Source organism: Polypterus senegalus, chromosome 7 (genome assembly GCF_016835505.1).
Source record: "Polypterus senegalus isolate Bchr_013 chromosome 7, ASM1683550v1, whole genome shotgun sequence".
NCBI classification, from domain to species: Eukaryota; Metazoa; Chordata; class Cladistia; order Polypteriformes; family Polypteridae; genus Polypterus; species Polypterus senegalus.
In genome coordinates, this window is record NC_053160.1 from 80,182,157 (window position 1) to 80,199,215 (window position 17,059).

A 17,059-nucleotide genomic window follows, 5' to 3' on the forward strand; every position below is an offset into this window, starting at 1 on the left:
TGTGATAAAAGCAATAACATTTGTGTGGACATTGTATTGCTAGGATGTTTTGTTTACTTCAATTGGGAAATTAGTTGAAAGGTACAATTTATCATATTTTTATGCAGACACAGAACATCATCAATATAGAGGTTAATGATAATAGAAATAATAATTATACCTCTGACTTAACGTTTTGGATCAAAAGCAGTTTTTTTATCTTAATGATAATAAGCCCAAATTGTGTATTATTATGTGCAGAACTCAGAGATCAGATTAAAATTAATTTAGTGAATTTTAGTGAAAAATCCATTGTAGTGGCACACAGAGCCAAATTTATGAAAAATGTATAACTGTCCAAATGCTTATGGACCAAAGTGTATATACTATATAAACATATATAAATATTTGATATAACTTACAGATGCGGCACAGCTGAGAACATGCTTTTGATACTAGATTATAGCAATGCTGTTTTTACTGGACTGCACAAACGTTTTTCATAATTCCGCAAATGTCAATGATAATTCAGCTGCATTTTGAGTTACAGTAAAATAAACAAGAGGACATCACTCCTGTGAAATTGCATACAGTTCCTGTGAATTGTAGAACCTATTTAAGGTTCTTTTAGTAGTTTATTCATGGCTTAACTCCTGTATGTATCAGGATGTCTGATCCTATAATTGTTCAAAATGGTTCCTTGTTCTAGCTGTGCTTCTTTTTTCTTTAAATGATCCCCTCTGAGACTGCTTTTGCCTATTTTTGCCCAGATTATGAAGTGCATTTCCAAAACAGCAAACAGACATTCTTCTTTTTAGAAATTGTAAATCAAATTAAAAAATTTACTATATGATTTTTTTGTAATATAGTTAACCCCCAGCACTTGGTAAGAAAACAGTGACACACTAGGCATCAACCCCCTATTATGCAACTAAATATTGGACTTCCTCACTGACAGACCCCAGAGAGTGCATGTTGGAAAAAACATCTCAGAAGCCATCATTTTAATTGAAATTTTATTCAGTTTTAAAATTATATGCATTTATTTCATTACAGGTCTCAAACAATGTCTCCGTCTTCAGCATTTTACTTACCAAAGGCATATAAAGACAGAAGTGGTGTCCACCCTAAAAGAATCCTTGATGACAAGTCTGATCAGTCATCAGTAAAATCTACAGATAGTAACAGTTTCCCAAGTCCTTGTGCAAGTCCCTCACCGCCATCTTCAGGCAAGGTATTTTTCTCTTTTGAGGTATTTAATATTTAGCATTTTGTTCCAAATAAAATGAATGTAATCAAGTTTATTGATTTGTCAGAATACTCAAATACTAATTTTCCCAAGTGCTGCAGGTCTTTTATGGCTGCTTTGGTCTATGGCATTCTGTTACACTGCAAATGTTCAGATACTGTTAAGGCTACCTGTGCTATTAAAATCTAAAACAGAACACATCATATATGGAGCCAGCATAGCTCAGTAAGGAAGGTGTGGACATTTCAATTAATTCACATACTGATGTATTTGTTTAATATTTATTTAAAGCCTTTAATGCAATTTTGTAACATTGGAATTGGAATATTTAGATTAAAACAGTTGTACATACTTAAAGTGGCTAATAGTTATTTGATTAATTAACTATAGTCAGAATCAGTATGTATAGAAAAAGTATGACCACCGCCTGCTTAAAATGTAATATTAATTTGAACATTAATTAAAATAATTAATTTTCTCACTTCATTGTTTAAAATATCCTACTGGCACAACATATGCTTTCTATGCATTCTCAGTATTATGTTAAAAACATTTTAAAAGACGCAGCTGTCTGTACTATATTCTTTGTGCTGCAAATTAGTTGTTTTTTTCTATTTTTGCTCCTGAATGACACAAGTAAAACAAACACATCATTCCACAGTAATATCATTATGTCAACTGTTAAACGTGGTGGTGGTGGTAGAGTGATAATTGAATAAACCCTCTGCTCTGTATCAGAACAATCTTAAAGAGAATGTCCAGTCATCTTTCTGTAAACTGACACTGAAATATAGTTGGTCCATGCAGCAAGACAATCATCCAGAACACTTTATCCACAACTCTATATCAGAATGTCTGGAAAAAAGCGACTTAAACATAACAGAGATGCTGTGGTTGAACCTGAAACAAGCAATTCTTGTTAGATTATCTACCAATATTTCTTAATTAAAGCAGTTATGTGAGGAGGAGTGGGCTGAAATTCCTCCCCAGGAAGTGTTTGATTGCACTCACACCAGATAATATGCAGCATAACCAATTATTAAGTGTAAAGGGACAATTACTTTTTCACATGTTTCCAATTGGTGTTGGATAATGTTATTAATTAGGTAAATGACATTAACAAATTTGTTCTTCATCCAATATTAGATTTTTTGATGGTGGCCAGAAAACATTCAGATCAGAAATGTATGATAGTAGAAGAAATAGGGAAGAGGCAAATACTTTATTCACAACTCAGTTGATTATAGCTTAATGTGCATTTTGAAAAGTTTTATTTCATCATTAACTTACATTATAGTAGGTATTTTGTTTATTTCTTCCAAGAAAAGACAAGTGCATTAGCAGTGGACAGAATTTTAAAATATAAATGCTTGAATTATTTTGAATACTAGTTTTTCCTAGTTGCTATTTCACTGGAGGCACCATCATTCCCTCAGTAATTTAAACATAATATCAGAAAATCTCACTCATCTGTGCAAATCCCAGACTTCTAGCCCAAAAGCAAACCATCAACTCATAACCATTCACTCTGTCACTTAAAGTAAACATTTCACTCACATAACACACACAAACAAACAAATATGATCACACACACAGTGACCACAAGACACAACAAGGATCAATTCAGAATGCTACTCTAAAAACCTGATATAACCAGGAAACATATACAGTATTTCAAACTTATCAAGGTTTCCATTGATAGTATTCAACATACAGTAATGAAAGTATACAGATACACCATGTGCAGGACCAAGTTTCAAATTTTAAATTTTTTGGAAATGCACTGCTCCAAAATGCAACAGTAAACTCATGTACAACAAAAGAAAAAAAAAAGTTCTGTTCATTGTAAAATTTAAAAAGTTACAAAAAATGTAAGAAAATGTACATGAAGCTGTTAAGTAATGTCTGCCAAATACTACAAATTACAGACATTATTAATCAGCATCATGTCTCCAGGCTGGGTCGGGTCACAAAGCCTCATCCACATCATACAAGATGTTTGCTCTTCTAAGGCAGCAAGGGAAATATGCTCGGCTGTGTCTCATCCAGGCTTAGATTGACTCTTAAGTGATATCCCACAGGCTTCCTCCATGGCTCACTGAAAATTCCCTGCTTCATAAGGATTCCAGTCATAAACCACCATGCCAAGGAGAATTCTCCTGTGGGGATGAGAAATGGAGAATATGCTGGCAAGAACAAATTGGAAAACCTAGCATGATCAGTGAACCAATTATTTATGGCTACAGCTCAGTGAAAACTGACTTTGTTTCAAATCACAATGTATTGTGACAACTCTGCCCTTCTAGCTTCACTTTGTTGCTGTCATTCAACATTGTCAAGAGGTGATCTAGGAAATTCAACAGATGTGCTTTATTATAAGGACCTCAAATGGCATAGTGGTGGAGAACCCAATATTTGCTGATGGCTACATACATGGTCACATTGCCTTCCCGCTGCCCAGAGATTTACACAATGGCACACTGCCCAATAATGTTGTAGCCTCTTCTTTTAGGTAGGTTAAATCCAGCCTTATCAAAAAAGATGTATTCATATGATATGTCGCAGGCTTCAAGCTCTAAAGATCTCTACAATGAAAGGACAGAGATAAGCACACTGTACAGTAAAAACTTTTTTATGTACAATAAATCAGTATTGTAGATTTTATTGTATCATGACCTGGTAATACATACTGTATGAGGTTGTAATGATCCTACCTGTATATATTGCAAGTGTTGGGTCTTGATTTGGTCTGAATTCCTTTCAAAAGTGTTTTTGTATACCTGCTTCATGTACAGGTTGTTACAACATAGTATGCGGTCAATAGTAGAAGTGCCGTTTTGATTTACACCCTGGAATGTTTACTGGTCTTCCATCACTCTGCTTGGAGTTTCCCATAAGTGAATGTTGATGTTGGCCACAAACATATTCACTATTTTTTGTCTGCTTCCACTATGATGTCAACTTTCAGTTTTACAACCACACAATGTATCTTTGAGAGCTGTAATCAATGTCCAGTGTACAAAAAAACAGTACAGTGTAATTTTTGTGTTGGATCTATCCAGTACTGGCAATATGAACCTTTTTCTACATCTCCAGGGATATTGTCCCTGTAGTTATTCAAGGTGTCTTCTAAATGCCATAAAGATAAAGTGCTGTTGTCCATTCGAAGGTACTAATTTCCTAGCTTCTCTCATTGTCGAATTATGGATGAGCACATGCTTAACCACAGTAGCACAAATATCATCTGATATTACAGTTATTTGCTTTGCATTTAGCTCCTTGTCTATTATCCATTATAGGTTCATCAAGAAACAACCACAGTGAACACACACACAGCTTCATTTATAAGTAGTCAGTATTTTAGCATCAAGTGTGACTGAGTTTGACATACATTGTTTTCAGCTGGAGAGCTGAGTGCAAATTACGCTTAAATTTTCACACCTTTTGTTTGATTAGAGACAAGAATGTTTTCAGATTGGTTGTATGACTTGTGTTTGAAGATCTATTCAAATGGTACAACCAATAGGTGATATAACACTAACAACAGGAGCACAGTTAGTTATTCTGGTTACCTAGCAGTCTGTTTAAGATATCTTTTTTGAGCAATTGGGGAAAAACTGTAAATCATGTATATTAAAGCTTAGATTTTAATGTTGAGGTGAGAAGATTCTGGAGCTTTGTGATACGATGGAAACTGTTGTGTGCAATGCCATTTTTAAAACGGAGGAAAAAGAAGTTGATGGTATTTGAATAGGGTGACATAAGGAACACGATCGAATTTGATGGTGAGGTGAGGCTAAAGAGTAAAAATGTGAATGTAATCCCCAGAAAAGAGTGTGTAACACAACATTACTTAGCTGAAGGAGATATTTTAGTCAGAGACATGAAACAAGTTGAATGGTGAGTGGCAAGAGCATATGGTTTGATTATTTAAGCCTTGCTGAAGATAACAGTTGGACAAAGAGACCTCCAGAACAGCACTTCCTTGGTTTCAAGGAGACATGATGCTTGAATGCTGAGGTAGCAGAGAAGAGGAGATGCTGTATGGAATGGCAGGAAATAAAGGAAGCAATCTATAAGTAAACAAAATGTAATGCTAGAAAAGCAGTTGTTAGAGCACAAGAAGCAAAGAGGTAGTAGATTACAAATGAGCTGAAGATGGAGGGAAAGATGAATGTGTTGAAGATCATGAAGCTGATGGCAAAAGAAAGACAGGGTATACAGGTTGAGTATCACTAATCAGAAATTCCAAAAGTTTAAACTTTTTGAGCACCAACATGATGACACAAGTGGAAAAATTCATACCAGGGATCTCTTTTATAAAACTTTAATTGGATTAGAGCATATAAATATGCTTATGCCAAAAAGTGGATTTGGCTAACATATGCGTGGATTCAAAAATGATGTATTCTTCCAGGGTGTCATGGGGGTTGGGGAGGAGTCACCCATAAAGCTTATATTGCCAAGAAGCAACTAAAAGCATCAAGCGCTTTGAAGAAACTATGCATGATTGATGATGCAGGAATGGGGGGCTACCTAGTGAAGCTTCGAGCGCTGGAAGGAAAAAAAGCACAGTCAACAAGCTTTCGGCTTTGACCCCAGTGAAGCGATGCAATAACACCTGCACTGAAAAAGTGCTGTACAGCACAATTAAAATTGCAGATGTCATGTGCTTTAATGGAATGTCACTGTTTACAGTTAACAGAATGCATCTTAATTATCTCTAGGTATCCTTATTGCAATATTAGCTATGTAAACTGCTTCAATTGTGTAAGGAAAATTGTTCGACAAATTGGTTGGTTAATGACTTGCAGCACAGTGAACGTGATGGAGTGAAGGCTAGCTGAGATATTCCTGATCTGTCGGATAGTTCCCTGTGAAGTGACAATAAGACAGCCAATATAAACTGACAAAAAAAAAAATCTTCAGTGTATTTTGTGGAATGGAAGTTAAAATCTATTGCCAGCTTCTGTATGAAAATCTGCATATTCTCTGTATGGCTAGGTATTATAACATAAATAAGCGTGCTTACATAGAGTAGGGCTGCCAGTGTGGAATGCAATTCTTGGCTACTTTATCATATAATTAAGATGCCAAACGTATGACAAGTTTTCTGATAAGCTTAATTAAAAATATAAGAAAAGACTAGAATTTCTGCTTTCCGTTGTAATCAACAAATTGTGTAAGAATGTTCTGTGACCTTTGGATGAAACTGAGCTTATTTTTCCTAACCTCTGCTTTGAAGATCTCTGTTATAAAAATGCAACTTCTTTTTGCACTTAGTCTCTGTAAGGCAAAGACCCTCTACTCACCAAGTATAAAGAAATAAAAGAATTCTGCTTGTTTGAATTGGTGTCTACCTGCTGTTGTCTCGAACCTTTGTCCACAATTTACACATCTTTGGCTCTCTTTAAAGGGAACTAAATACAGTCAATTTATCAAATTCCATCACTTTTGAGGTTTAATATGTTTGGACTTTAGAGTAATGGATTGGTGATATGAAATATTACATGTGTGAGTTATCATTTAGCTGTTTTTGTTGCATTTCCCTACTTGATCACATGTATCCCCAAGATATCTCCTTATGTATATTCAAATACTTTTTGTCCCAGGGATTTTGGATTATGGATACTTAATCTATAGTTACGGTGGATTGCCGGAATAATGCTGAAAGAAACATTGTGATCAATATTAATGGGATTAAGTTTACATGGAAGAAGTAATGTACATGGTGAAGGTTTTAAGGAGAAAGAATGGGATAATGATGTTTGTTGTGAGGAAAATAGAAGGACCAAGGGTCTCAAAAACAATGAAGAAAATGAAAATGGGTAAGGCAGTAGGCCCAAATGGAGTGGTGTCAGAAATGCTGAATCCAGCAGACGATCCTATAGTTGAATGGTTGAAAGATACATGCCACATGATTGTGTGTGAAGGCTCCTGAAGACTGGAAAAGATCTGTGCTCGTAACAATATACAAAGGAGAGAGTTGTCCATTAGAGTGTGGATCATATTGAGCGGTGAAGCATTAATGAAGGTGGTTGAGGAAGTGCTAGAGAAAAGAATCAAGGAAGTTCGCAAAACACAGTTTGATTTCATACTGGAGAAGGGAACAATAGATATGATTTTTGTTACTAGACAAATGCAAAAAAAAGTGTCAGACGAAGGAAAATAAGTTGTATTACACATGTGAAGGTCTGGTATTTGATAAGATACTGTGAAAGTATAGTAGAAGTAGGTATGAGCAATGAAAATTTTGAGATGAAGCAAATGCTGTACCAGGAAATCATTGCACGTCTTTTTATTATACTGATGGAGAAGGATTGCCATAAGAACGACTTGCTGGTGTCTAAAAGTGATGTGGAGAAGGTACTGAAATGGAAAGGTGGATTGGAAGTGAAAGAGCCACAAGGTGATGATTAGTTCAAAAGGAGTAGTTATGAAAGAAGTAGATGCATGGGCATGCAGTGCATGTTGTAGAGGTGCATCAGTCTAATGCTTGGGTCATCATAAGCAGTCTCCTGGCAACAAGCAGACCTTTGTTTATTGGAATTGTGCAAGTGGTATAATGAATTCTTATCTATTAAGTGGACTTTTAGATACCTGCAACAATCCTGTGTTAGAGAAAGTAGGGCATGTCTGAAACTTAGCTGACTTGAGTACAGGCAGGGTTGCTGACATAACAATGACAGCAAAGGTTAAAGGTGCATTGAAGAAATTTGAGAAGCTGGTCCCACATTATGACTGCTAAATGTGCCTCTCTGGCATTGTGAGGAAAAGTTATGAAAGCTGTTTGAGGAATACAATGCTGTATGGAAATAGAGTGTGGTCAAAGAAGGCGGAATATAAGGCAAACTGAAAAAAAAAAACAGATGCAAATAATCAGATATGGAGGAGTAAGAGAGGAACAACAACATTTATTTATATAGCACATTTTCATACAAACAGTAGCTCAAAGTGCTTAAGGAAGACAAATTCTAAGTTCAGAGAAAGACTTGGTATGGAGGCGATAGGTGTGGTGCTGAAAAAAAACAGACTGAAGTAATTTGGGTATGTGGAGCAAAAAACAGAGGAAGATTTAGTAAGGAGGTGCACCATGATGAAAGTGGAAGGGATGAGGCCCAGAGAGAGGCCAGAGAAGATAAGGTTGAAAGTAGTGTCAAATAACATGCAAAGAATTTTCCTCATCCCAAAGGGTTGCTTATTACTGCTGAGAATAGAGGAAAGTGATTTGGAGGAAGACCTCTGTAAATCTAGAAAGTGACTGGTAGTTAAACCAATGATAATCGTTTATGATGGTTAAATATGCATAGTTGTAAAAATAAAAAATACAGGTTTTTCCTTCTTATTCCTTAGGGTTCATCGTCGCCATCACCCAGACCAAATAATCCATTACGTTATTTTATAATGAAGAGCAGTAATCTGCGCAATATTGAAATCTCTCAACAAAAAGGAATTTGGTCTACAACACCAAGTAATGAGCTTAAGCTGAATCATGCATTTCTTGAGAGTAGCATAGTTTTTTTGGTGTTTTCTGTGCAAGGCTCTGGACACTTTCAGGTACGTTTCTCTATTTAAAATCAACCAATTAATGTTTTAGGATTTCCTAAAGACCACTTAGCTACATTTGTGGCTAGACAAGTATTACTAATTTAAAATTATTATTTAAGTTGCATATGCTTCAAAGTATTATTCCATATATATATATATATATATATATATATATATATATATATACACTGTATATATATATATATATATATATATATATATATATATATATATATATATATATATATATATATATATATATATATATCCCTCCATATTATATGCCCTAAACCAAATTTTATCATTCATTCTGATAATGGTTATATGGCTAGTATTGTAATAGTAGTAATATTTCAAAAACAAGTATTACAGTTCCTTGTAATTTAAATTGTAAAGGTATATTTTCTTTATAATGTACAATCCATGTTGCTGCATATGTAATATAAGAATGAGTGCTAAGCAACCTGAAGTATTTTGTTTTAACAAATAATGCAGGTTTGGTTATGATTTCAGGTGGAATTAAACTCTGCAAATAAAATTCTGCATGAGCAGTGTTTATTGAAAGGTGAATGTTAATATTTACTGTTTTGACATATTTGGTTCCATAAACAGAGATTGGCCATCAAGTCAAACACACATTGATTCACAGTGTATTCAGATCACTTTACTTTCTGCACCCTATTTAGTTTTAAATAGATACATTGTCCATTTCTGCCCATCAGTTTGCACTGAAAAACCCATATTGACAAAGTAAAAATATGTTTTCAGAAATGTTTGCAAATTTATTAAAAATCAAAAGCAGAACTCTCTCATTCATAGAAATATTCAGACCCTTTATTCATTCAGTCTTCGTGGATAAGACTCTATAAACTTTGTACCCCTGAATTTGGGTAGTTTATGCTATTCTTCCTGGCAAATCTTGTGAAATTCCATTAGATTACATGGAAAGCATCTGTAAACTTTCATCAACATGTTTATCCACAGATATTTTATGGGGTTTAAGCCAGGGCTTTGGCTGTACTACTTAAGGATAGTCAGAAACTTGTCCAAAAGCTACACCAACATTTTCTCAGCTGCATGCTCTGGGTCATTCTTATACTAAAAAGTGAACCGTCACCCTAGTCTGAGGTTGCATACAGTCTGGAGCAGGTTTTCTTCAAGGACATCTTTGTATTTGTCTGCATACATCCTTCCCTCAGTTCTGACCAGTCTCCCTGTCCCTGCCTTTAAGAAGCACCCCCACAGTGTAATCTGTCACTACAATGCTTCACAGTAGGGATGGTAATAAGCAGAAAGTGAGCAGTGCCTGGTTTTTGCCAGACATAGCACTTGAAGTTTTGCCCTAAGAGTTCAGTTTTTGTTTCATCAGACTAGAGAACCTTCATCTTAATGCTGTGCGAGTCCAAGTGGGCTGTCATATGCCTCTTATTCAAAAGTGTCTTCTGTCTATCCATTCTACCATAACCACCTGACTTAAAAGAGTGCTGTGTAGATGATCATCTTTGTGATAGGTTCTCAAATCTCTGCAGAGAACTTCTGAAGCTGTGTTAGAGTAACCATTGGGTACTTGTTCACCTTTCATTCCTGATTACTCATTTTAGCCAATCAGCCAACACTAGGAGTAGCCCTGGTGGTTCAAAACTTATTCAGTTTCACAAATTTTGAGGACACTGTGCTCCTGGGAACACTCAAAGCTTTAGAAATGGTTTTATCTTCTTACCTTGATCTATGCCACACCACAGATTTATCACAAAGGCCTACAGAAAGTTCCTTGGCTTGATTTTTTCCCTGACATGGAATGTGAATTGTGGAACTGTATATGCCCAAGTATGTGCTGCTTTAAATCTGTCCAGTCCATTCAGTTTGCCACAGCTGGACTTCAGTCAAATTGTAAACACAATTATAGGAAAATTAAAGCAAATAGGATGCAGCTGACCACATTTTGAAGTGCCACAGCAAAGGGTCTGAATATATACATGAAGGAGATTTTGTTTTTTGACCTGCAAACCTTTCTCAAAATATATTTCCTCTTTGTCATTACAGATTGAGTTTAGATTGGTGGGAAAAATGTAAAATGTATGCATGTAAAATTAAATTTACAACACAGTAAAGTGTGTTGAGAAAGAAGGGGTTTCAATACTCTTTTTAAATCCATTGCATGTGCACTATAATAGAGACTTTAAAAATTATCCTATTGTGTTCAAATAAAATTGCAGTGCTGGAGTGCTGTCTGGATTTTCAGCAATACTGAAAGGTGAAAAACCTCTTTATTTAATTACTAATTGAATCAGATTGACCTACTTACTTTGTCATTTCACTATAAGTCATTTCTGAAAAATGTATAATGATTGCATTAAATTATTGAAAAAACATTTTGTGTCTTTAAGGGTTATGCAAGAATGTGCTCAGAAATTAGCCAAGAAAGGAGTCAGGAGTGGGGTTCAACTGGACTTGGAGGAGTTTTCAAAGTTGAATGGATCAGGAAGGAGAGCCTCCCCTTTCAACACACTCACCAATTACTTAATCCTTGGAATGATAATAAGAAAGTACAGATAAGTAGGGATGGACAGGTAAGTGAAATACACACCAATTATAATGAAAAGTAGAAGAGTGAAACGTCGGTTAATTGAAATGGACACAATGGTAAGTCCATCTGTCTCAGTCATTTATAAACCTGTTTACCAGATACTGTATGCTCACCTTTATGTTCCACTTACTTAGTGTGTCTTGCTGCCTTTGCTTTTTGAACATTGCAGCCCTCTTGTGAACGCAAGACATTTTGACATTTTCTAGATAAGAGTAGTTAAAATAAATTTATGTTTTTAAATACTTGATAATTTAATCTTTATGTCAATGGCAATTTATTTATAAAGCACATTTAAAAAAACAACAAAAATTGATATTAAGTGCTGTACAATTAAAGAAAAATAAAAAAAAAGTAATGTAAAAATTGAAATACGACAAAAACAGTAAAACGTTTGGAAAGTTTGTTTAATATTATAAATTGTACAACAAAATATGTTAGACTTCATATACCTTTTTTACAAATAGGTTTTTAAACAGAAGTTAATATTTATAGCCTAAAATAAAATCTCCAAACATCCACCATAGAGAAATAAAAGCATTTCAGTTTACTTTTTTGCTGAAAACATCATAAGAACAATTTTTTTTACATCATTATGAGCATTCAAGTTTCATTTAACTTTTGCAATGTACAGTTTGAATAATTTGTGGTAAACAAGTAATAATTCTACGAATCTTGGCTCAGTATCAATATTTGAAAGTCAGTCTATACTATAACTTGATTACTTTTGTCATTATCAGATTTGCCCTGTGGGCCATTTTTGTGTGCTTTATCTAGATACCTCAAATGTCTAAAAATTAGCTTTATTTGGTTGGCTGGAACTTACACTAATCCATATTTAGCTCTGAGATAGTTGAGAGATGTGAAAGAAACTCTTCTTATATAAAAAGGTCTTCTACCTCTTTTCTACTTACGGAGCCACACAGCTCACCGAAGAAGTACTTTACCTGTGAGCATTCAGGAGTTCAGATGGCAAAAACACACCCACATAAAATTATGCATCTCTATTACAATGCATATTTTTGTGGTGTTCCTATTGCTTCTTCATTAATTTTACCTCTGATATTATTTTGAGTTAAATTCCTGTAGTAAATATAGCAGATTACTGTATGCAGTATGCCATTTTGAGCAAGGCCAAATCATGTTTCACATAATACATAATTTGCTTTTTTCTTCAGAGTTGCCCAATCAAGGCAATGATTTCAAATACTGACGGTAATTTGTTTGCCAAGTCCTTTTCTTCTGTATGCACACAATATACAAATGAAGTTTTCCACAATACAAGTTTTTTTAAAAGAATGTTTGGTCATGATTTTAATGTATTAATCATATATATATAGTATCTTTATGAAATAAGAGTGGGAAAGCTGTTGGGAGAGTTATGTACTCCTTTGGACTTTATTCATGTGAGAGCAGACGGTACAACAGAAGGGGAAAACTTCTGCTTTAGTGTTAGTAGTGGGCCACTAGACTGTACTTACTGTACCGGTTCATCTGAACTGTTCATATCAGTGTATTGTAATCAATAGGTAAATTGGTTCCTCTCCCCTAGAATGCCCAACCAACCCATCCTCAGTGGCTTAGCATAAAGTAAATCTGTATGTTTCATGCATAACATAAAGTATGTTATATTTGTATATGCAAATATGAATAATAGGAAGCAAAATGTAATATTTTTATATCTTGTTTACAGGAGCTTGAGCCTCAAGTAGGAGCACAACTACTACAGCAATGGGAGCGTTTTTCTGCAACTGACAATCACTACAAATAAATTTCAGAATATGCTTGAACAGGCACGTATTGATGCATATATTTATTGATACATATATATACTTATTTTGGGCAAGCAGTTTGAAATCAACAGCAAAATAAATGTATGTATTTTTCAGGATGTTTTGAACTTAGTATCACAGTGCACATTTTGGGTTTCTGAGTCATATGGTGGCGCAGAGAACTTATCATTTGTCTGCAACGTGAAGGGTCATCCTTCCTTGTCTCCTTAGTCACAAGATAGTGACTGTCATGTTGTCATATTGACCTCATATTATTCTGAAAATCTGGTTCAAGTGGAGAAATTATTTAGCACATTCTCACATACTTCATATACTATAAGTTAAATACATAGGTGATTTTTATAGCAGTTTTCATCCTCTGATTTTTAAATGTGGTCAGTGTGTTCCACTGTTAGTACTTTGCTCCTGGCAATTTTAGGAATACAGTGATCCCTCGCTATATTGCGCTTCGACTTTCGCGGCTTCATTTCATTGCAGATTTTAAATGTAAGCATATCTAAATATATATCACGGATTTTTCGCTGGTTCGCGGATTTCTGCGGACAATGGGTCTTTAATTTATGGTACATGCTTCCTCAGTTTGTTTACCCAGTTGATTTCATACAAGGGACGCTATTGGCGGATGGCTGAGAAGCTACTCAATCAGAGCACATATTACGTATTAAATTAAACTCCTCAATGATATACGATATGCTTCCCTCACAGTGCTTTGCGCACTTAAAAGCTCTAACAGCATGTATTGATTTTTGATTGTTTGCTTTTCTCTGTCTCTCTCACTCTCTCTGACATTCTCTGCTCCTGACGAGGGGGTGTGAGCAGAGGGGCTCTTTGCACAGAGGCTGTTTGCTTAGAAGATACAGACACTCCTCTAAAAAATGCTGAAGGACTACCTTCATATTGATCCCTTCCTTGCGGCCACTTTATCGCGGTGCTTCCACTTAACAGCCCTATTGATTTTTGATTGTTTACTTTTCTATCTCTCTCTGACATTCTCTGCTCCTGACGCACATTTCTTTGAAGAGGAAGATATGTTTGCATTCTTTTAATTGTGAGAAAGAACTGCCATCTCTGTCTTGTCATGAAGCACAGTTTAAACTTTTGACTAAAGGGTGTTATTTCATGTCTAGAGGGCTCTAATAATGTTAAAACGTATAGAAGGTCGTAAACAGGTTTCCTATGCTGTAACTGCAAACATATTAGATTTATAAATAAAGAATCCTACTTTGCGGAAATTCATTTATCGCGGTAGAGTCTGGAACGGATTAACCGCGATAAATGAGTGTTCACTGTATACAGTAAATCATATTTATGAAGAACCCAGCTGCCTTTCATCATGTTACTCCACTATTCACATTTTGACACTTACTGTGTAGGCATCAATCAATACTAATAGAAAAATCAGTTTAATAAAAGAGATTAAAAAAGGTAGCTCTAATTAATTTCTTAGTTGAAGATACTTGTGTATTAGAAAAAAAGTATTGCAACTCTAAGCTTATACCATCTGAGCCAAGAAAACAAGTGGAATGAATTTATGCTGCACTAGTATTACATTGGTTTAATATATGTATTTTGTTGGCCACCTGGAAATAGTTTATGTGCTATTGTTTATTTTATAATATTGTATATATAACAAGTACAGATAAAATGCTGTTAATGTAAACAGATCCTTTTTAAAGGTTTTTACAGTATAACAGTACAAGTGTCATTACCTAACATTAATTTAAAAAAATGCCCCATCAAAATGCAATTTAAATGTCAAGGAAGAATAGAAAACTGTTTCAAATTCAAACATTGAACAGTACAGTTAAACAAGTATCACTGCAGACACCAAGTGTTGAGGGGACTTAAATACATCTGACACTATAAATAATGGGTGACAAAATAAGAGCAACTACATCAGGTTGTGCCTGGTACTTATAGACAAACATTTTGAAAGAGATGCACATACTGTAGCTATCACAACTCTAGTATAAATCTACAAAACATGACAGATGGATAATAGCTTACATTTAGTATTAGTAGTAAAATTACTTTATGGAGAGTAGGAACCGTTAAAAATTGAAAATCAAAGGATGGCAGTTAAAAAGCCAGGCAGAACAAGTTGGTTTTCAGTCCGAAATTTAAGTATAGTAGAAGCAACAGTACAAAACCAACATTATAAGATCACAAACAGGTTTATATTGTGTGAGCAATATAGATACATTTTTGAAGGTTTATCACTTCTATCATTACAAAAATATTTAATACACAAAAATGTGATATATCTGTCTTTGATTAAGTAAATTATCAAACAATAAAAATGCTCCAGATTTCCCTAGAAGTCATGTTTGAACCTGTTTAAAATAAGTCTCAATTCTTTGTTTCTCTGCCATGTTCATTAGTGGATGTATTTTAATGTTTCATTTTCCATGATGTTTGTTTTTTTTTTAAACATTTGCTTTAAACATATGGAGCTGCTGTAATATAATTTGTTGGGGATTATATTTCAATATATTAAAGTAACTCTGCAGTGGGGTTTTTGTTAAAATTCAAAACTAAGGTTATTTTACTAAATGATTTTAAGAGATTACAGCATATATCACTTAAATTAAGTTATTGATGAACTTAGTTACTTTTTATTACTTATTATGAAGGATGTTTTTTTAAATCAGTTTTAACCAAACTGACCAAAAGGTTAATTTGTAGGGCACACGTTTGATAATTATATTACTTTTTTGTTTTCTTATTTTTTTTTCAGATGCCTTTAAGATTTGCGCTTTTTCATGAAGAATGATTGAATGTTGGATAATGCTGCAGCTGTTTATTGTGAAAGGCCTGCTCCTATGAAACATTAGATATGATTTATGAATAGAATAAGTCACATCTTAGCATTTGTGAATAAAATTTAATAACTATGCACTGTCTGTGATTTTTTTTATACCCCTACACTGTAATGTTCCTTGTTTTATGGTTAAGAATAAAGTTTGTTGGTTTATAGGCCAGGAAATGTAGCCTTTCAGAATTGTTGAATTGAAAGTAATGAAGCAGAAGTGTTACTTTTCATTTTTTAAGATATGAGTGTTTCAATTTTGATTAAGATTACTTAAAATGATTGTTTAACTACTTTTATTTTTCTTACAATTGCCTGAGAATAATTTATTAGGAATTCATTTTTATTTGTCTTTGTCCATACAGTATTTGTAAACTTTTTTTTTGTGGCCAACATTGCTGAGTGTGTTACATTTGTTAAAGCCATACAGAGGACCACTAAGTAATTGATCCATGAAATGTTTTTCTTACTTTGTTAGTTGTACTTTTGCACAGTTTTATTTCATTGTTGAAATGTTTAAATAAAGCACTACTTCTACATTTTGAGTTTTTTTTTATATATATATATGATTTAATATGGGGTTCTTTATATGTATATTTTATTATATGTGGTCTACAAATTACACAAATGCATAAGTGCCGATACACTTTAGACCTCAGTTTTGCACACAACTTTATAAATGTAATTGTAGAGCCAAATCCATAAAGCCATTCCTCTCCTCTGAAATGTTTTCAAATTGAATTATCCAAAATATGTTCTTATCTAAAATAATTTTCCTTTATGAAACTGTAGCGCCCAATATGTATGGTAGTTACATTTATATGTAAAACTAGCTAAGATGTCTGGAGTTGCTAAAGTTAAGAAAATTGAAAGGTTGAAAGGTAAAAAGAAATTACAAATTGTATACTACCAAACTTTATTAGCCAATATTCTGATGTAATTGTAACCCTGAACAGAATTAAACAGATTCAATAACCGATGAACAAATACAATACAGTAATAAAGTTCAGAATATTTGTGAATTGTTTATAAATCCTAGTTGCCAGATTCTTCCACACCTGATTCTCTTGTATTTTTCTAAATAATTTTTGCATGCA

The 17,059-nt window shown here is 34.0% G+C and overlaps 1 protein-coding gene across 2 annotated transcripts in view; it reads left to right on the plus strand.

The window, feature by feature from the left end:
- Positions 1-16,501, plus strand: part of LOC120532677 (3'-5' RNA helicase YTHDC2) — a 98,371-nt gene extending 81,870 nt beyond the window's left edge. For both annotated transcript variants that reach the window (XM_039758935.1, XM_039758936.1), the window contains 5 exons: positions 1,036-1,213; positions 8,582-8,785; positions 11,164-11,346; positions 13,054-13,153; positions 15,891-16,501. In XM_039758935.1, the coding sequence (XP_039614869.1) occupies positions 1,036-1,213; positions 8,582-8,785; positions 11,164-11,346; positions 13,054-13,131 (643 nt within the window). In that variant the 3' untranslated portion in view covers positions 13,132-13,153; positions 15,891-16,501. The remainder of the gene's footprint in view (positions 1-1,035; positions 1,214-8,581; positions 8,786-11,163; positions 11,347-13,053; positions 13,154-15,890) is intronic.
- Positions 16,502-17,059: the final 558 nt, after the last annotated feature.